Below are 22044 nucleotides of genomic sequence, written 5' to 3' on the forward strand. Positions count from 1 at the left end.
GGGCACTTGGGGAGGGGACACACCCAGACGCAGACCACCCGAAACTCCTTTCTTTCCTCCGACCCTCCCGCTCTAGGGCCAGTTCTCGCTCGACCGTCCCAGGCTCGGTTCCGCTTAGCCCCGGGCGACCGGCCCCGTCCTCGCGGCACTCCGGCAGCTCCGTGGTGTAGGGGGTGTGCCGAGCTCGCGGCGAGAACAGTATTATTCCAGACACACACATACACACACACACGCACGCACATAGCGCTCACGCACAAAACCAGCCCCCGAGCCTCCCTCGGGGAGGGGAGGAGAGGCGCGGAGAGGAGGGAGGGGAGTGGGAGGAGGTGGATCCAGGGAGGAAGAAGCGAGAAATCCGCCCCCGGGAAACAATCCGCGCGGCGGAGGAGAAAGCCACTCCTGTCACTTGGTCCTAGCGGGGCGCCCGAGCGGGGCCCCCGGCCCAGCCCGCCTAGGGACCCCGGAGCCCGGCGGTAGCGGCGGCGGCCGCCCCGCCCTCCACGAGGCCCGGCCGACCGGGACAGGTCGTGGCAGTGCCCGGGAGGGGTCGGGGGCGGCTGCTCCGTCTGAGGAGAGGAGGCTGCACGAGCCGGCGCCCGGTGCGTGGGGTATAGGGGTGGAGGTGGGCGAAGGGCGTGGGGGGGGGCAGAGAGGGTGCTCTCTGGGGAAGTTGGAGCTGAGCTGTGAGTGGGAGTGTGCGTGTGTGCACGCCCGCCAAGGCAAGGCCGGGGGAGGAAGTGGCACAAAGGCCGGCGGCGGCCGAGGTGTCCGGCCCTGCCTGGCCCGTGCCGGCCGCCTCATTAATATTAACCGAGTCCGCGGCCTAGCGCAGCGCCGGCTCCCGCCTTCCCGGGGCGGCCCCCGCCCGCCAGCCTGCCTCCCTAAACCCACAACTCGGGGCCTCCCTTTCCCGGGGAAGGGGTGGAGGAAGTCGGAGAAGGTGGTGGTGGTGGCCGGGGAGGATTCCCCGCTTTTGGAAGGAGTGTGAGGCGGCAGTGCTAGACGGGGAGGGGGCGCCCATTAACTTAGGTAGCCAGAACCTCAAGCCACTGGGTCGGACCCACCTGGGGTCCGACAATTTAATATTGTATATTGATCATTTTATTACTGTATGATCAGTTTCCCTTCTATTTTATTTTCGGTCTTTTTAATAACTTGATTCAGAGAAGGGGTCCAGAGGCTTCACAAGACTGCCCAGAAGGTTCGATGACCCTCCTAAGCCCCCACCAGGCTCGCTCCCTTCAGTCAGGCTCTCTCTCCACTCTTCCCCACCCATCCCAGCTCCTTGCCAGCCAAAGAAAACAGCCACCTCCGCGGAAGAGAAGCTAGAGTGGGGAAAGGGCATGCAGAGAGGAGGTGGGGTCGTGAATTTTGAAGGGTTCTCCGAGTGGTGGTCGCCTTAACTAAGGGGGAGGGGGCACCGCACGCCTTGGGGGCGCATTAAACGGTCTTCCGAATTGGAAGCTTGTTTTTGTTTAGTTTGGGGCTAGGAAGTAGCTGGGGGGAATGGGCGTGTTTGAAAAACATTATCCTATTTCAGATTCGTGGGGGGAAAAGTTCACCTAACCGAGTGTCTCGGAGGAATGCAGAAGATTTTGTATTCTGCTCCCAAAACTTTGTTATTAGAGTGCCTTAAAAACACCAACACAGACACAGACACACACCGCCCCATACCCTCCAATAGTGCCTATCTACGAAACCGCCAGTGTAGGGCTGAAATTGGAGTGTCCTCCCCTTTCCCAGCCTTCACTAGTTACCCATTTTGTGGGGTGTTATGGGGAGGGACCGGAGATCTATTCAGATGAGGTCTTGGACTGGACTAATGGACCACCAAGGGTGAAAGGAGTCTTGTCCCTGATTAGGAGAAAGGGCTACCTTGGCTCTGGTTAACTTGTCCCGGGAAAGTGGGGTAGCTCTTGCGCCTCACGCTCCGATTCCCCTGGATTCTAGGGATGGGAGGAGAAAGAAGATGACCAGGTTCTGCAGTTAGTCTAACAAGGGAGAGTCCTAGCCCAAGCTCAGACACATCTTTCCGACTTTTTTTTTTTAAAGGTCTTTTCCTACCGTCCGAAATGGAGGAAGACTCCGAACTCATTTGAAGTCCGAAGAAATTCTCCTGGCGTTTAGAAGAAGGTGCTTTTTGTTGTTGCTGTTGTTTTTTTAAACTATAACCATCCCGGTTGTCGTTCATTCTCTTCCCCCCTCCCTGGGGCTGAATTGGAATTGCTTCGCGGTGGGTGTGTGCCTGTACAGGGTTTTTCCTCCAATGTGGACTCCAGAGGATTTGCTCCTCCTTTGTAATTTGAAATGAAATAATGGCGACACGTTGGACCGGTCTACCTGAGGGAGATGGAGACGGCCATCAGCCTTGCGGAACACCTATCCAGGAGGTAAGAGCCCAGCTGTAGACCACACGGCGTGTTTCTCCCAGCTATTTGTTCTGGGATGTGATGCGAGCTTGGTGCAGGGAAGCCTGCCTCTGCTGCCTCCGCAGTTGAGATGCTTAAAGGGAAAAAGAATTGGGTTTGGTTTGATTGTTTTCCTGGATTTCAGCTGATTAATGGCCGGTTCTCAGGACCGAGCAATGGAGAGTTGAACAACTTCCCATGGTATTCCATTGGCCTCCAAGCTGCACCTATTGGCCAGGGAAGAAAGTTTCTCCAGCTCTCAAGTTGCCTTACTCCGTTGGTCTTCCCCAAAATTCTGTGTTTGGGGAGAAAAGGAAAGAGAAGCACCCCTGCCCCCTGGATATCCTCTTGTCCCTTGAGGATACTGGGTGAAGGGCTTGCCTGGTAGGCCATGTCTACTTCTCACTGGCAGGAGGAAGCTCATCCCCTGGGGGTTTGGGAGTGTGGATGCCCTGGTTTTTTGTTTGTTTGTGTGAATGTCTTGGATGTGGCCTCCTCTTATGACTAGATGACTAGAACAGATTTATTTGTCTTCTGTGCTTGGATTTCTGCTCCTGTAAATTGTCTTTCCCTTTGAGAGAATTCCAGTCTTTTCCAAGGAGCTAGCCTAGCTAGCCTTAAAAATGTTTTGTAGGTAGTGTTGCATGTAACCTAATGCTGCATCTTTGATTATCTCTGAGAACTCACCTGCTTTTGATGGGTTTCTGTTTATTTAGGTTTTCCCTATTAAGAAGTTTGGTGAATTGGTGTCCTTAGTGTTTTTGTTAACCTGTTCAGGCTACTCTTTTCTGAAGGACCCACTGGCAGTCAGCATACATCATCATCATTGGTGGAGCCAGGTCAACTAGAAAGGATGCTTGTTTCCTCAGAACTTTTTTTTTTAATCAAGACTGAAACTACTTATTCTATCTGCATTCACTTTGAATGCAGCTTTCTTTTCTTTTTTCTTTTTTTGTATTTTGAATCTATTCCTATGAAGAAGGAATCCTTGATTACTTTGCTACTGGAGATTACATAATTTACATACCAAAAGTACAAAAGATCCAACAAACTGCCTTATAAAAACCTGTATTGTTACTATAAAATTAACTGTTTAACTTGACTAGGAAAAGTAGCTGCAATTTAGAGTTTAGTACATTCCTCTCATTAGTCATTTCTAAGTAATTTGTCATATAATCATAATGGTAATGAAGACTGTGACATTAGCAAATGTAACTGCATGAGTCATGACAGTTTTATAAAATAGTTTAAAAGTGTAGTCTCATACATTATATAAACATAGAAAGAATTTTTTTCTTATGTTGTTGACTTTATTTTGGATTATCTGAAGTTTATATATATATATATATATATATATACATATATATATATATATTTATTTCCTAATTGGTTGATCTGGTGTAGTACAGTCATTTATTGAGAATTCATTTTACCTTCATTTTTAGTCAGATGATATTGTTTGAAATTTACTTAGGGCTTTACTTCTAGAAAACATCTTAAGACACCTGTTTGTAGGTACAAATATGAACACGACTGAGTACAGTAGTAGCATAATCCTCTGATCATTGGTGTGGTACCATAATAACTCCTTTTAGAAATGGTATAATAGTTTATGTGAAGGCCTCCAACTTGATGATTGCTTTGATATATTTAGTACTTACATAATATGCAGTATACTCCTAACAGCTTGTCATATGTTTCTAATGGATATTTTAATTAGCATGCTATTTGCTTTATAGTTTGCAGCAATTAATTCCAGTTGAAAGTTTTAAAAAATAGCTAAGCTAAATATCCTTGAAAACAAAATGAACATTCCTTGTACACTTGCCAGAAAGAAATGTTTCCAATTGTACAATTGGTTTCTATTAACAATTACAGTATCTTTTTTTTTAAGTATCTGTGAAATATCTTAATTTTGATGGTATTGACAAGATCATATTGTGTTGTCTGGGAGAAATTAAGAAAAATACTTTTTTGGGGGGAAAAATTGTACTTTCTTTAGAATGTTTCTGTACACATTCACACACAGAGTACTTTTTTTTATTAGATTCAACTGCAGTTCATTTTCCTATGTTAGATAGTCTGTTTGGATATAATGAAATGTGAAGTAAAGTGGCATTTTAATACAGAGAAACAGTTTGATATCCAGAGTAAGAAGAAGTGTATACAAATGTTTTTCATTTAATTATGATTTTTATTTTATACTCCCTGTTTATAATAATCCTCTGGAATATTTATAACTATAAACGTTTAAAAGGGAATTATTTTACAATAATGTTGGCAGACTAGGTTGGGTGAAATAATGTGTCTACTATTTAGCTTTTGGCAATCTAATTTTGTTAAGCGTTAATATCTTAATACAGAACAAAGTTACCTTAAAAATGTTTTCAAGGTTCCCAAGTTAATAGTTAAATTTCTCTATTCTTAATTCACCATGTGGTAATCACATATATTTCTTTGTAGTAAGACTGGAATCCACAATCCAATTTTGTTAATGTGTGTTGGGAGGAATCAAACATAGACTTCAGTAGAAATTAATGGAGTTATTGGGTGTCTCTATTTCGTGCCTTATCTAATTAGTCAGCTCCACCTTCTACAAATAAGGTTTATTGCTATGTAACTTCACACACAAATTTATGTTCCCTTTAAGCCTTACACTCATGTCATATAGAAATGCAAATAGATTTATTACCCTCTTCAAATTGAAAATGTAACAAGTCTAATGGAAATGGTTATTTTTATTCACCCTTAGAAAATGGTTCAGATTATGTTCCAGCAAAATTAGATTTTTTAAATTTCAAAGTATATACAAGTGAAACTTAGAAGTGTTTACCCTGAACCTGAAGAGCTGTAGCATTTTTTTTTTTGGCTTAGTAATTTAGCTTGTGCAGAATTTTTGTGTTTTTTTTTAACTTGAACACCATTGCCTTTAGTCATGTTCCTCTCACAGTTTGTTGCTACCCAGCTTTCCTTCTATCCAGCTCTAGTTTCAACTCCTCTTGAAACCTTTCTTTAGTTTTCCATTGCTTATTATATTTTTAATGATATTAGCTGATGTTCAAGAGCCAGCGTGTCATATTGGAAAGAGGTCCAGCCTCTGACACATATGACCTGTAAGACCTTGAGCAAGCCATTTAATCACTAGTGCCACACCCAAACAGCTCTGAAACTTTAAGAGAAGTTGACCATTTCTATTGATGCTGGAGTTTTATAGCCCTTGATAGTGGGGGTAAAAAACCCAAGGTATGTATGTATGATAGCATTTGATTCTTATAACAGCCCTGTGAAGTAGGTATAGGAGATATTATTATCTTGACTTTAATGATGAGCAAACTGAGTGTTAGAGTAAGTATCTTGCTATGTTAGAGGTTCAACCTAAGAGATTCCCCCAAATACCTGTACTTCCTTTACCTGTTCTGATGCCTTCTGCATAATTCACATTTTATCATACGCTTACTTATTTTAATTTTTAAAATTATAAATATTGTTCTTATTTTCACATCTTTTCATTTCCTGATATATTGATTCTCCCTCCCCATTCAGATAATAAGGAAAGAAAAAGGGCAAGAAAGCAGTTCAGCAAAACCAGTCAAAATATTCACTAAGTCTAATAGTATATGAAATGCTTTATCCTCACAGCCCTCCACTTCTGTAAAGTTCACTCTCATAACTTCTGAGTCAAGCTTTGCCACTTATAATTACGCAGCATTAAGTTTCTTTTGTTGTTATTTCAATTTACATTGCTGTAATTGTTTTTGTATGCATATTTTTAGATCTGCTTACTTTATACCGGTTCATATATGTCTTCCATGCTTCTCTATAGTCTTCATTTCCAGTATTTATTTGAGTGTGGCAAAATTCCATTATTTTCATATATTGCGATTTATTTCGCCATTCACCATAATGGGTGTGTTTTGTTTTTATTTTATTTTTTTTGCCGTTGTAAAAGCTCTACCATTAATAGTTTGGTGTAAATGGAACCTTCCTTTCTGTCCTTGACTTCTTTAGGGAGTATTCTTTAGCAGTGGAATCTCAGGGGCAAAATTCTTTTATCTGATTCATTATTCATTATTTATGTGTGTATGTATATTTGTGTGTGTTAACTACTAGATTTTGCCAGTACTATATACAGGTCTTCGATATTTATGTCTAACAGGCAAATATTATAATTATTGAGACTTTGATATAAATTATATACTTAATGAATCTTTGTTTATATGGTGAGCATATATTAAGCACCTTTTGTTTGTAGAGTAGTACACTAGGTAGTGGAAAGATCTATGGAATCACAATATAATAGGATTAAACATATATGTCTACTCATTATATAATTAAACCAATGAAAGAGAGTCTATAATAGTAAAGTTTCTAAACCAGGCAGGAATTTGACAGCTGTAGTGGAGAAGAGAGATCTTTTCCTGCCTAGTGAGGACAGGGAAATAGGGAAGAGGAAATAGAGGTGGGGATGTTGAGGTAGAAAGGGATTTATTTTGGATGGGAAAGAGTATGTGGAGAGTAAATAAACTAGAAGGAGTCTATGAAAGTAGGTGATACCATACTCTGGAAAGCTTTTAGTCGCTGGGAAATGAATTTATACTTTGACATTATGGACTCATTGAAGTTTAGGATCAGATCAGTGAATGCAAGACAGAAAGATGATTTTAATTTTTTTTTTAATATTAAACTACAAATGAGAAGGGGATATGTTTGTGTCTTATTTTCCCTGTGAAAATGCATATGGTCATGCTGACTTTTTATTTTTTTTAATAAACCCTTACCTTCCATCTTGGAGTCAATACTGCATTTTGGTTCCAAGGCTGAAGAGTGGTAAGAGCTAGGCAATGGGGATTAAGTGACTTGCCCAGGGTCACACCGTTAGGAAGTGTCTGAGGCCAGATTTGAACCCAGAACCTTCCATCTCTAGGCCTGGCTCTCAATCCACTGAGCTACCCAACTGCCCCCCATGCTGACTGTTTTTAATGTATTTGTGGTTACCAAATTTAGCAGAGATTATTTTAAATATCTTTGGAAAGTCACTTATTTAATTTCCTCATAAATATTTTTATGTTTAGGGGGTGGTTTAGTGGATTGAGAGCCAGGCCCAGAGATGGGAGGTCCTGGCCTCAGACATTTCTTAGCTCTGTGACTCAGGGCAAATCACTTAACTCCCATTGCCTACCCCTTAGAACTAATACACAGTATTAACTCTAAGATGGAAGGTAAGGGGTTAAAAAAAGTATATATGTTTACTCATTATATAATTAAACCAATGAAAGAGAATCTTTAATAGTAAAGTCTCCAAGCCTGGCAGAGAAATGTGACCCTGCTGCTGGTCTGCTTTTTCTGTTGTGAATGCTAAAAGGTGAAGAATGATTTAAGAGAGTCAGTTGACCTGGAGAGATCACCATTTCTTCATCTGTAAAATGAGGAATTCCCATAAAGCTTGAAAATTCTATGATTTCTGTGTGTGGGAAGGTGGTGATGGGAAGGATGACTGCTGAATTTGAGAATATTGGAAAAATTTTTAAGAAGCATGGATAGATTCTGCTCTGTTTAGTCAAATTAGTCAACAAGCATTTATTAAGTGATTACTATATTGGACAGGCAGCTATTAGAAATAGATGGCTCAATGGATAGAACACTAGGTCTAGTGTCAGGAAGGCCTGAATTCCAATCTAGCCTCAGACACTTATTGGCTCTGACCATGGGCAAATCACTTAACCCATGTTTCCCTTTATCCACTGGAGAAGGAAATGTCAAATTGCTTTAGTATCTTTGCTGGATAGTATTGGCATGGAGTATCCATGGAGTCGTGAAGAGGCAGACATCATGCACAACAAAGTACTCCCAGGCACTGTGCTAAATGCTTGGGAGTACAAGGAAAGGCAAAAACAGTCTCTTCCATTAAGCAGTTCGCATTGTAATGGTGAAGCCAAACATTTATGTACTCCATATAGACCTGGTAAATTGGAGATAGTCTTAGAAGGAAGGCACTAGCAAGTGGACAGTACTGGGGAGAAATACCCCTTGGAGAATGTAGGATGCAGAAAATCTTGAAAGAAGCTGAGGCAGAGAGGCGGAAGAATATTCTAGTTTTGGACAACTAGGGAAAAAGCACTGATTCTGAAGATGGAGTTGGTGTCCTGTCACAAAAACAGCAGAAAGGCCAGTGTAGCTGAATCGGAGAGTATTTGGAGGGAAGCAAAGAAGCCTGGGAACAAATTTAGGGGTTATCACTGTGTTAATCAACATCTGTATTGTCTTAGAAGTCTTGTTTATAAGTACTCCTCCAACCCCTTGCTCATCCCCCTCCAATCAAATAAACTCAGATAACATGCAAAGGCTTGAGAAAGGAAAACTGATAAAGGGGGCAGTAGGGACAGAATACTGAATTTGGACACTAAAGGCTTCAATTCCTATCTGCTAGTTACTACCTTTCTGATGACCAGGAAGTTACTTAACTGTGGACCTTAGTTCTCTCACTTGTAAAATGAAGAGTTGAACTTTAACATGAGTGTAAAGATTTACTATATCATATTGACCTTGATAAATTTAAAACTCACTGCCTTTAAATAATTTGATCAGATTATGAAGTTTAATTTACATTATTTTCATACTGAGTATGTAAAAGATGCTAATGATACAGTCCTGAATCTGGAGTTCAGATCCTATTCTCTAGTTGTGGGACCCTGGGCAAGTCAGTTGACCTCTGTGTACCTCAGACAACTTTCTAGGATTTTTTTAAAGTCATAGGTTGCTCAGCTCCTTTGTGGTATGGTCTTAGATCATCTCTCTTCAGTGTGTATAAATAAACTGTGAGAGAACTTTCATTTCTAATGCCTTGAAAAGAAATGACTTCTACTTATTTACTTGATCACCACTGCAGGAAGTAGTAACTTTGATGGAAGATGTAAGACTATAACCTGCAATTATTTGATATTAGAAAAGTGCATACAAATTGTAAGAACAAAACTCATAATCACAGCAAGTAAGGTAGGATTGATTGAGGGTGCCAAAGAGGAGTATGTGGAGAATATAGAAAACTGTTCAAAGACTTTAAGTATTACATTTCTGATCTCATGAGCCATCTGTTTTTCAGTAAGCCTACACTGCTAAAATCAAAGCTTAAACACTTTTTAGCACATGTGTTCTTTTCTTTGGAGGCCTAGAATCTTGTCCAGGCCAGATCCCAAAACAAATAAATAAATATAAAACTACAATACATACATTCATGTATATATAGAGACAAGTTATGTACGCATGCTTGAGTATGGCAATATTGGAATCAGAATATTGAAGTTAAAGCTTTCCTTCACACTTAATAGCTATGTAAGCGGTCACTAATTTTTTTGTAACTCCTTGATATAACCTCTAGCAAAGGAATACTAATACTCCTATTCCACAGGGCTATTGGGAAGAAAGTGCTTTGTAAACTTTAAAGTGCTATATAAACTGAGTTATGATGAGTTGTTATGTACTTGGTTTTTGCTTTGGCAAAAGGTGCATGCTGTGGTTATAATAAATAAAGCCTACTGGTATTGAGAATAATAACAGTAGCAACTTGAGTAGTATCAACATGACTGTAACTTTTTAAGCCCAAGAGCTCAAATGCCTCCTAGAGTTCCCTAATACATATTTAAGTGCTGCTTCATGCTAATCATTTTCAAGTAAAATAATAATAAAAACTATAATATGAAGATACTAGTATCCTGTGTATATATCCTAGCCCTAATAATTTTTTTTGTCCACTTTAAGGTGAAGTGACTAAATACAAAACTGAAAAATGAAATCTCCAAGATGTTCTGTACTTTTCAAAACAATTCTTTCTGAGGCTAGATTATCAGAATTAGAATTTTTATAAATTCATAATGAAAAATGTGGAGATTTAGAAATTTTATTTTAGAAAGTTAGATAAAAATAATGCAGCCAAGTTGTTTTTAAGTATTTAACCGTGTGATTTTTAAATTGGCTTTTTAAGCTAGTCTAACTTTTTTAAACTTATAGGGATTTTGGGTAACCAAAAGGTCAGTCAGTGTGAGCCAATACTGTATATATTAGCAGCTTAAGCTAATATAGTCTCAGGCTTCACAGATGAAGATGATCTGTTGCTCTCCTGTGTTCTGTGGTAGTCAGAATGATGTAGTTTTGCATATTGTACTTTGAGGGATGTTGCTTGCATTTGAATATTCCCTAGATTATCAAGCCAGATGATAGGGCTTCTGAAAACTATGTAATATAAGTAATGATTTAGGGAACTAAAGATGTTTCATTTAGAGAAGGAAAAGCATGATTTTGTGAGAAATGGCATTCTTTAAGTGTATGAAGGACTGACATATGAAAGAAGGGAGTAGATTATGTTATTTGAGAAGGTCAAAGTAGAAACAATATGTGGAAATTGCAAAGAAGCAGATTTTGGATCAATATAAGGAAGAATTTTTACATCATTAGTCCTGCAGCAGAACAGGCTTCATCATGATATTGTTGAAAGAGTAGGTTAAAAAAATTATTTTCTTGGTTATTAAAGCTTTAGCCAGGACACTGCCAAAGCAGTACAGTAGTCTATAAGAATATGAAGGTATTCTAAAATTAAATATCATATTATCAACAGTTTCTGGGAGTCTAGACTAGATTTAAGTAATTTAAGTAAAATGATTAGGAAATTATTGGCCTATGATGAGGCTTTTTTTGGTGGTTCAGGACACTGTAGTAGGTTTTATATAAAGCTTTGAAAGGTGGAAGGAGTTTTTAAAACTGGCTACAGTGCCCTGATCCTGAACTTTTACTATGTTGGAAAAAAATCAGAGAATGAAACCTTCCTTAACTATTCTTCCCTTCCCAAGGGTTCTTTAGCTGCCATATCATACTGTTGTCTCATATTGACCTTACAGTACATGAAAAAAAGATGAGCTACAATCTAGCCATCCCCCCCCCCACGCCATTTTTTTGCATTAGTGATGTTGCTTTTTAAAAAAATCTGTATAAGAGTTTATATTTAATTCTATTAAATTTCATCTTCAATGTTTTGGCCTGCCAAGATCTTTTTGAATCCTGAATCTCTGTCTTATCTCTCTCTCTCAACTTTGTCATATGCAAACTTGATAAATACACCCTTTATCCATAGCCACTAATAAACAGTAAACAATACAGGTCCATGTTGGAGACCTCTTTCCAAGTTTACTGTAGGTTGACTCTGGCCAGTCAATCAGTTCCAAATCTGTGTAATTGTTCTATTGTGAATGCATATCTCCCCATCTTTTTTACATAACAGTAAAGTAAATTATATATAAATCAGGGACTTTTTACCATTTTTGTGTCATAAACTCCTTTGTAATCTGGTCACATCTATGGATCCCTTCTCAAAATACTGTTTTTAGATATATTAAAAAAATGTAGACATACATATAGTTACAGAGGAAACCAATTATATTGAAATATGGAAATAATTTTTTTCCTATCTGAGTTCACACATTTTCTGAAATCTATTCACAGATCTTTGATGAAGAACCTCAAATACCTCTATTAAGAGCCTCTATAACATTCCTCTCATCTGCCAGTTTAATACCCTGTTAAAAAAGAAGATAGGTTTAGGTTGTCATGATCTGTTGATGATGGCATGCTGAGGTGATCTCAAATTTCATTCCAAGGTGTTCACTAATAAAAATACTTTATCAAATTTTGTTATGAGTTGAAGTTTCCCAGGCCTATTGTTGGCAAACTCTAGTCTCATCCCCTTTTTTTTTCTTTTTTTTAAAATCAGAACAACAGTTGCTTGTCTCCAAACAAGAGTCTTTTCCAGTTTTCCATTCTTAAAGTGATCACAAAAGATGGCACAGTTATCATTTTTGCTATTTCTTTCTGTACCATAGGTACAGGAGAGAGCACTTTGGGGTCAGTTGAGTCATTTAGGATATCTAGGATCTGTCTCACTATCCCCTTAATTCTCTTTGTATCTGTTCTAATCAGCCATTTTTGTTCTTTTCAATCCAAAGAATCTTTCTTCTTGGCAGAAGTAGAAGCAAAATAGGAGTGTAGTGGTTCTGTAATCATTTTATGTATTGCAATCAGTGATCCTCACTCTTCTTTGGTCCCTCTCTTTTATCCTACAGAGTTAAACCTCTTTTTTTTCTTATTCTTCTTAGTTTCTTTTCTGACATAAGCTTATTCTGAGCTTGGACACTCTTGACACTGTCTTTCAAATACTATGTTACATTCTTCTATTTATTCTTTATTAACCATCTTAATTTTTCTGAACAGATCTTTTAAAAAGCTGAGTTGGTTGATGAATTAGTTTGTTGGGCATTTCATGTCAGTTTCTTTAGACAACTTCTTCATTTCAGTTGTTTCCCTCAGTGTTTTCAGAATTTCATTCTTGAGGCCTCTCCTCATTGGTAGACTTGTTTTATAAGAGTTTTAGCCCATGAAATCATATCTACTCCTTTTCTGAATCCTTAGAAACCTGCTGCTTTAGATCTAAAGTATTTCATTGAGCTTCCAAACTGTCACAAATTCTAAGATGAATAAATGAAAAAAATTATACATTCAATGTGTATTTTGTGCAAAGCACTGCTCTAATTGATAGGGATACATAAAAATCAATAGATGATCCCTGATGTCAAGCTCAGTTTCTAATTGGGATAATATTACATAGGAGATTTCAGATAAACATCAAATTTAAAAAGTCTCTTTTGTCCTTTGGAGGCAAAGACAAAACAAATGGTAATGCATGCTTTTTTCATATTGTTTTTACTAACATCATATCATATCCCCATTAGATGTTGACACATTTGATAGCGCCCAGGACTTCTGTGGAGAGAAATGAGACGACGGGGACTGTAGCACCTACAGAGGCAATTGTGAGGTTATACCTTCACTGGAGTTGCTTCTATGGATGATGGCTTTAGGGGCTGAGTTGGAAATAGGGCCAGTATTGAGAGAGAAGGGAATGGTGGTGTTTCTATTCTCAGTTTTTGGGATTACAGTTTTGAGCTATTTCTGTCAGGGTCTAAGCAGGCACCTATGCTCCAGGTAGTGGCAGTGATTTTACTTGCCTGGCACATACTACCTTTTGTTACTCCCTCTCAGTGTCTTGTTACTTCTTCTCAGCTAGCTTGACAGCTCTGCCTGTGGCCTTGTTTTCTTTGTTAGATTTTTATACAAAGTAGAATTTCTCTTTATTGCTTTCTAAAAATAAAATGGTCTTTAAGGCAATTGTGTTTTGCAGGTTCCTCATCCTTTTTTTTTTCTTTCTGTTGAGATGGACTTAATATAATGGCAGTATTGCTTTTGTTTCTGCCTCTCTTGGGCTTTACCTAGATTTTTATCATGTTAACACCCCCTCACCACCCCCTTCCTGGATTTTCAATTGTATTTTTTTTTTTAACCTATGCTTATTCTTTTAGATAAGATAGACCCTATTAGCGCCAGACTCCAATCCTGGGTTTTGGTCCTCCAATCTTGTGATATTTGTGAGATCAAATTTTCTTTTATTTGGCTCTCTATAGAGTTCATCTTGCCTGTTAACTATAATTGTGTCTTAATGCTATCTATTGCCATTCTTGGATGTCTTCTATAAATTTAAGTTTCCACTGCTGTTATTCCTCCTACAATGTTGCTACTCTGTAACTAGTTTGGTGGATATACATATGAAGTTTTCTCCATCCCCTCCTTTTTCCATTTAAAACCTTTCTTGGCTTAAAAAAATTTTTTTTTACTTTGTCTTTGTCTTTATGTAAAAAACAGACACATTAAAATTTTTTTCTACATTTTCAAATGCCTATTAATTGAACTAGATATTTAAGTGTAATATTAATCTGGGATTATAAACTGGACTGATTCTTTTATAAAAATACAGAGCAAGGGCTCCAAGCCCTCTTTGGGTAATTTTTTTTTTTGTATTAGGGTAAAGAAAATATCATCTGATGTCATACAAATCTAAGCAAATAACCAGTGTTCTTTTTTCTTACTTCTTACCTCATTTAGATAAAAATTGGTTTTTGGTTTTTGATGCAACCCATTCATCATAAACTACTAGTTATGGTTCCATGTTCACATCCTTTACAACAATGAATAGATGACTTTTCTCTTGACCAACACACACTCCTATATATGTGCTCTTAACCTCTTGACTAAATTCTAAACATTTTTTCCTGTTCACCAAAGATAGCTTTTCATATATAATTGCCATTTTAGAACATTTAACTTTATGCTTGTTCCTTAGTTCATTGCCTTCACAAATAATTTCTTTATGTTCTTAATCTTTTTAGATCCTTCTTTCTCTCTTATACACTTTTCTTTTTATCTGGCTATATATATATCTGGCTAAATGAAGATTGCTTCGTTGTCTTTAGACTCTTTTCCAGTCACATTTAACTGCCTAGCAATTTCCTCCATTTTCTTTGAACTTAAACCAACCTACATGAAAACTGTGGCAGATCTTTAGCAGCAGACCTTCACATCTACATGTTTATGTAACTATGTATGTTTTGTTTTGTAAACCTTCAAACACGATAAATGTGAGCTGTTACTCCTCTGAAGGTAACATTTATATTATTAACCAAGAAATATCAGGGGAAATATGGAATATTGTCAGTGAGATTAATGACTCGGAAAGAAGTTAGGTTAGTTATGTGACAATTTTGAGGGAAAACTAATTGATGACCTGCATCAGTATCCACATAGTGTTTAAAAAATAAAAATGCCCATAATATATCCCCTTCTATCTGGTGGTAAGAATTGATAGGTTGAGATCTACATTTATAAATAATTCTGTGACATATAGTCTTAAATTTTTTGTTTTGGTATTATTCCAAGATACAGTCATTGGTGTCAAGAAAGTAAAATGACAGAAACCCAAAATATGAAAGATAATCTGCAGTAGAATGTTTTATAGATATTACTTTTGCAGAAGGCAAAAACCTATAATCTGCCAACATTTCTTTTTTTTAAAACAAGTTAATTATTTTAAGAAATATTTTACTTTAGCTAGTATTTGAATAAACATACCTCCTTTCCTCTTTTAACATTGTAAACCCACATATAGCATTTCTGAAAATTCTCTGGTTAGCAAACTAAAATGCAATGATGTCTCAAGATCAAGTGGGAATTTTAGAGTTGAGAGTTCTGAAATTTCTGTTCTGCCACTGATGAAAATCCTGTGGACTTGTAGTTTTTAACTACTAAATATGCATGCCCTACATAATTTCATTGTTTCCCAAGAATTTTACACTGTGGCTATTTGTTAGAAGAATTCATTTTCTTATCATATTAAAAAGTGTAAAGAATCTAGTATGGACAACCTGAAAGCTGGTTAATATGAATGTAGTATTGCAGTAATTAAATACAGATATTCAGTTCATGGTAGCCATTTGATTTCTTATTGGTTGATGTTTATTAAATATAAATGGAATTAGTTATTTAATTTTAATTGAAGACCCTATATTAAATATTGGAAAATTACTGTGCCTATTTTTAACTGTTGTTATTAGTAGGAAAGCACTGAATTTCATTTGAATATTTAGTTTTGAGTTTTTCCATCAAAGTAGGTTTTTTGTAAAATCAATTTTATATTCCATTCTGACTCTTCTTCTCCACCCATTGAGAAAGCAAGAAAAACAAAACTCAGGATAGTGTTTAAATTTTGTCTGTTTTTGTAAAATTGTCTGAAAAGAGCATTTCACAAATACAAAAATCGGAAAGGTTTTGCCCTTTATTTAAAGCTCTGATAAAAGTGAATTTGTAGCTTACATAGGCTGTTAAATATGGGTAAACAGTACTTTGTGGAATTAGCCATATTTCTTGATCATATAATACAGAAACTGTACTTATATTAAGGTGAAGAAGACAGCCACTTTATAACTTTTAAGTTCTCAATGACTGGTGCTCTTTGGATAATTCCATTTTCTTGAACAAGTCTGGGCTACCCAAAAGGAACACTTTCCTTATATTATAGAGTAGCAATTGATGGGTGACTTGATGCTGTTTACTTGTGTTAATGTTAGAACTATATTCGATTTGAAAATTGGTGCTCTGCATTTAGAAACTTTACCTATTCCTGTTAATCCTCTACTTTGAATTAAAAAATAATGCACAGTTGCATAGTATATTAATCGTGTTCTTACAAATTCTTTGTTGTCCTAGGGTTTGTTGCAGGTATTTTTACTTATACTGTTGTTGTTCTTCATGCTGCACTGGTCTTTAATAGGTATTTACAATTAAAAACTTTTTTTGTTGTTAACTTTTATTTTTATATCACCTTTATTTCTAAACATATTCCTTTCCCATCCCCAACCCAGAGAGTTGTTTCTTGTAACAAAAGAATAAAAAAGACAAGATGAGAAATCATTTCATACATTCCGACACATAATCTTTATCTGAGAGTTCCATATACAGGTGCTTTAAGAACATACATAGTCATCATAATTACAGTGTCAATTTTTTTTCTTGTACTCTCTGTAAAAATTATTGTTTTGTATATTATTTTCCTGATTCTACTTACATCACATTCCATTATTTCAATACAAGTCTTCATGTTTCTCTGAATGCTTCAGTCATAATTTGTGACAATGTGATATTTCACTAAATTCATGTAATAGAATTTACTTAGGTATTTCCTAGTCAATGGGCCCCTTCTTGGTTTTGAGATTTTTGCTACATCAGAAAGTTTTGACATATTAGACTTTTCTTTCTCTCTTTAGGCTCCTTGGACAATATACTAGCAGTGGCATCTCTGAGTCAAAGGGTGTATATATTTTAATTACTGGAAATTGCTTTCCAGAATAGTTGGACAAATTCAAAGCTCTACCAATTTGCTAGATATGAGAAAATTTCAGATTAGGTATTTTATTTTTAACATGCTTGTGCATTAAGCATTTGTGATTTACTTTATTTGAGTACTGTTATAGATCAAAACCCTTCTTTGATTTAGTTAGTCTTTAAAAGTGGAAGATATTCATCACCCTTACCTAGGGATTAACTTGTGTGACTTATCTTTTTTTTCTAAACATCAACCTCATGATTATGAGAACTATTTTCAGAGTCTTTGTGAGAATTCTTTCTAGTTCATAGTCCCTAGCAGAGTTTGAATTCTGTTGACCTAGACCAGTGACAGCAAACCTTTTAGATACAGAGTCCACCCCCACCCCCCACCCCAGACTGAGTCCTGGGCCTGGCCACCCCCATCCCCCCTTAATCCCACACAGGAGAGGAAGAAAGCATTCCCATTGGGCTGCTGGGCAGAGGAGTGGGTAAAGTGAGGAATGTCCTCAGTGCAGGTGAAGAGGAGTAGGGGAGCAGCCTCAGCACTGTGCTCCCCTCTAGCTCTGCCACCTGTGAGCTGTGGTCCCATTGGGCTGCTGGGCTGAGGGACAGGAGATGTGAAAAAAGTCATCAGGCACAATGGGGAAGGGGAGGGGAGCAGCTCTGCCAGAGTCTCTCTGCCTTTCTAGTAACAAACTTTGGGGTTGGGGTGGGAGCCCGGCTGTGGGCCTACAGAGAGCATTCTGTGTTCTATCTTTGGCACCTGTGTGCCATAGATTCGCCATCACTGCTCTAGGCTTTGGAAACCTGCCCAGTCAATTTCAGGCCATGAAGAGGCATGAGAATAGAACTTTAGTATAGGCAGTTTAAAACAACAACAACATTTCTTTCTGGTAGGTAAAATGTCTTTTTTGAATGTAGTACATTAAGTAATGTTAGGGCTAACATGTAAAGGTTCATTTTTCAACTTTGCTTTCTACTGTGATTGAAATAAGAGTTTTCATTGTCAATAACTGTTTAAGGATGTAACACTACTCAGCCAAGAGGTGCTATAAAAGAAAAAAGTAATAAGCCATTGCTCTTGCCTATAGGAGTATTTATTAAAGTTGTTGTTCTTAAGGATTTTTGGCCATAGAAACCTAATGTGATTTAAACTGTTGGAAAAAATGAAGGTTTTTAATAGCTGAAAAATAAGTTTATCACTTACCTAGTGTATCCCAGATACTGTCACATTTTTCTTTTCATGAAGTGAGATAATGGCCACAAGTGGAACTTTTTATCTTATGTATAACCCCCAGGTATCATTTGTGAAATTTCTTTTGACATTATGATGTTAAATTATGCAGTTAATTATTAGGAGATTCTTAGAGGCAGATTAAAAGTTTAATTATGGTAAAATGTTTTGTGGATATGACTTAGACCAGTACTAGGTACTTAATCCATCAACATTTATTAAGTTTTCATGTTCCAGGCATTGTGGTAGGAATTTTATTGTTCTTGTTCAGTTGTGTCCAATTCTTTGTGACCCCATTTGAAGTCTTTTTTTTTTTTGGCATAGAAACCATAGTGGTTTGCCATTTCCTTCTCTAGCCCATTTTACAGATGAGGAAACTGAGGCAAATAATATTAAGTGATTTACTTGGAAGGTTTTGGTTTATTTGAATTTCCTCCTGTATTTCCTCTGTAACCTGGGTTTTTCCTCTATAAAAATTTTCCAGGGTCAACCCCTTGTTCCTGTTTTTCTTGGATGGAGGTTGTTGCTCCTGGGCACAATTTGCCATCGCTGTGGAGGTTTTTCCTTCCCTTTTTAGTCAGAAATCTGAGTAAGATGGGCAGGCTCTCTGTGTATGGAGCTAAGGAGCAAGGATTTTGTCTGAGGCAAGCTCTCGAATCTCAGCAGCTTCTGCTGTTTGCTGCCCTTCTCTGTGCTATTTTCCCGGGAGTGCCTATGGTCTGTGCTCTTCAGCCTGCTGGGGTTTCAGGTGTAGCTGTTCTCAGAGGTAGGTCTTTGGTGGTCTTAGTCAGCTCCCAAGGACCTAGAGATGCCCCTTGCTTACTGATTCTGGCACGTGCTGGCTCCGACTCTGGCTTCGTAGGTGGGATGGGGGGAGGGTAGATCAGCTCGCAGTTTTGGGAGCTTTTTCACCCCCTTATAGTGTGGAAATGCCCAAATCCCACATATCTTCAATGCTGCGCCCTACTGTAGAGTCCCTTTGTTCTTATGAATTTGGTTTTTTTTTTTGTCTTTTGAGGTAGTCTATATCGGTGGGTGCTGAGGAGAGGATGAGTCTTGCTTCTAGACTTCCGCCATGTTTACACGGAAGCTCCTAAGTGATTTACTTGGGATCACCTGAGTGTCTGAGGCTAGATTTGAATGTAGGTCTTCCTGACTTCAGAATTAGTGCTCTATCCACTGTGCCATCTAGCTGTTCTTGGTTTTTTAGTAGGTTAGGGTTTGTTCAGGGTTTGTTTTTTGAGGTATAATCTCTTTTGGCAGCTATAGATCTCTTCTCAGAATAATATTTTTAAGCCCATAAAATATTTGGGATTCCTAAGGAAATCAATTATACTGGAAAATGGTTATCAAAATATTTTAAAAGTAAGTTCATGGATCTTGTGTTAAGAACCCTTGCAGTAGAAATCAGTTGCCTTGACAAAATATTGAACCTTGTATTTAACACATTGCTCCTATTACTGACATCATTTCATTTGAATATTTTGGACTTTGAACACATTTTAAAATAACTAAACAACCAATTTATAACAGAATTGTTATATTCTTAGATAATATGAGGACAGAAGGAATTGGTTTAAGGAACTTTAGCCTTAGAATATTAAGAATTAAGAAATGTTCAAATTCACTGAGACCTAGAGAAGTTAAGTGGTTTGCTTCACAGAGCTGGTTAGTATAAAAATTCAAAATAGTTCTTTCTTTTTAGAAAATGAAGTTTCTATTATATCCCATGCACTATGCCAGGCAGAGCAGGTGATAAAAAGATAAATAAGGCAAATTCTCTTTCTTCTTTTGGAGCTTGCAGTTCAATTTGATGCCCTATTTTCTCACAGAGAATACAATAAAATCATTACGTAATTATGCTTCACAATACTAACAAAAAATTTTGAAACATTCTCAAAAGCTAATTAAAAAAACATATTTGCAGAAGAGAGAGCCTAGAAAAAGACTTCAGTGTTAGCTATCATCTCTATTATGAAGGAAGGTTAGTTTTTTTTTTTTTACTACACTTTAAGATGGATTTTGTTTTTTTCTTTAAAGTTCTACCCAGTAGAACCAATGGGTAGAAGTTATATGAAAGCAGATTGAAATTCAGTATGAGAAAAGTTTCCAACAATTGAGTGTGTTGCTTTGTAAGATAGATAGTTCTTTGTCTCTGTAAGTATTTAAACAGAATCTGGATGACCACTTTGGCATGGGGTGGGGAGAAATTATGGAGGCCATTTCTGCTTTTGATAGGAGGATATAAAAATAGCTAGCAAAATTTATGTAGCAATTTAAGGTTTGCAAAACAAAATGACCTCTAAGTATCCTTTCAAAGTTAATTCTAAGAGTGGGAAATTAACAAGATAATTGCAACTAAACTAATATTTCAATATCTGGATGAAACCATATCATCATTGGTGTGTCTATTCTCTTTACCTGTTCAAATGGAATGTCCATATGCTATTTTTTTTTCACTAACCAAGTGTCTTCTTGTTAACTTGTCCTTAATGATGTCTTTTATACTACTTTTGTGCACAAGATATCTTTTGTAATATGTAATAATAGCTTACTCACACTACCCTGCAATTATTTTCCAAGGAGTGACCCTCTTCAAGAAGAAATATTGCCTGTGTATAAATACTTATGTTTGTCCTGGATTGTGGCTCGAGTAGTCCTCTTCATGTACAGATTACAAAAGTAGGGTAGAACTCAGGAGCATGTGGTTGGCCAGGGAGAACTGCTTCAGTTACAGTCACTAGTTGGAGAGTTGTAACATTCAAAGAATGTGACATTTTTTGTTCAATCTCTTCACAGCAATGATTGTGACCTTGCTCAGGCTATTTAGATTGGCCGAGAATGTTGAACTCCCTCCATCCTTGGCCAGAGGATACGTTTAAAGTTTGTATCCAAAGGCTTTGAGATCTGTGCTTGGGACTCCTGCTGCCAATCCTCAAACTCTGTAGTAGAATGGAAGTAGGAATGGTACTATGAAGGCTCAAGCCCAAGAAATGGGGAGGGATAAAAGCAATAACTTTTGGGTTTAAATTCTGGATTAGGGTTCTTTACCTGCTTGTATTTGTGAAAAGGGAGGGAAGTTTCAGGGTTCTTTTGGAGGTGCTGAATCTCCCTGATTACCCACCCCCTTGCTCTGGACTTTGGCCAGGAGAGAGACTATATTTGCATGATTAGAAAAAATGGGACAATAGCACCTATTGAAGCAGGCATGGCATAACAGATAGGGCACAGGATTTGGAGACACAAAAACCTAGGTTTAGATCCTACCACAGATGCTTACAATCTGTATAACTGGGCAAGTCATTTGAATTCTCTGTATCTCAGTTTCCTTTGACTCTGAGGCTTTTCTATTTTTTATTCTTCTGATATTATGGTTTCCATAATTCACAAGGATATAGTATCAACTTGGTGCGTGTATGTAAGTTAAATCAGAGTTATGATTTCATCTGTTAAGAGCTTATAGTGAGGGATTTCAATCTCTACTAGTTCAGATCTACTAGTTCTCTGAAACTTAGAATTTTAGAGTTAGTTGCTTCCATCACTGAGAGGTTGCACAGACAGTATATATCAGCAAGAATTTGAAACCAGGTATTCCTAACTCTTAGGCTAGCCCTGTAATACAACATGCTGCCTTTCCCTGGGAGAATT

The 22044-nt window shown here is 37.6% G+C and overlaps 1 protein-coding gene across 1 annotated transcript in view; it reads left to right on the forward strand.

Moving 5' to 3' along the window:
- The first annotated feature begins 312 nt into the window (after positions 1-312).
- Positions 313-22044, forward strand: part of ARHGAP21 (Rho GTPase activating protein 21) — a 197793-nt gene continuing 176061 nt past the window's right edge. Inside the window, exons 1-2 of the mRNA XM_001376252.4 lie at positions 313-599; positions 2053-2390. Coding sequence (XP_001376289.2) covers positions 2316-2390 — 75 coding nt within the window. The 5' untranslated portion in view covers positions 313-599; positions 2053-2315. The remainder of the gene's footprint in view (positions 600-2052; positions 2391-22044) is intronic.

This window comes from Monodelphis domestica, chromosome 5 (genome assembly GCF_027887165.1).
Source record: "Monodelphis domestica isolate mMonDom1 chromosome 5, mMonDom1.pri, whole genome shotgun sequence".
Taxonomy (NCBI): domain Eukaryota; kingdom Metazoa; phylum Chordata; class Mammalia; order Didelphimorphia; family Didelphidae; genus Monodelphis; species Monodelphis domestica.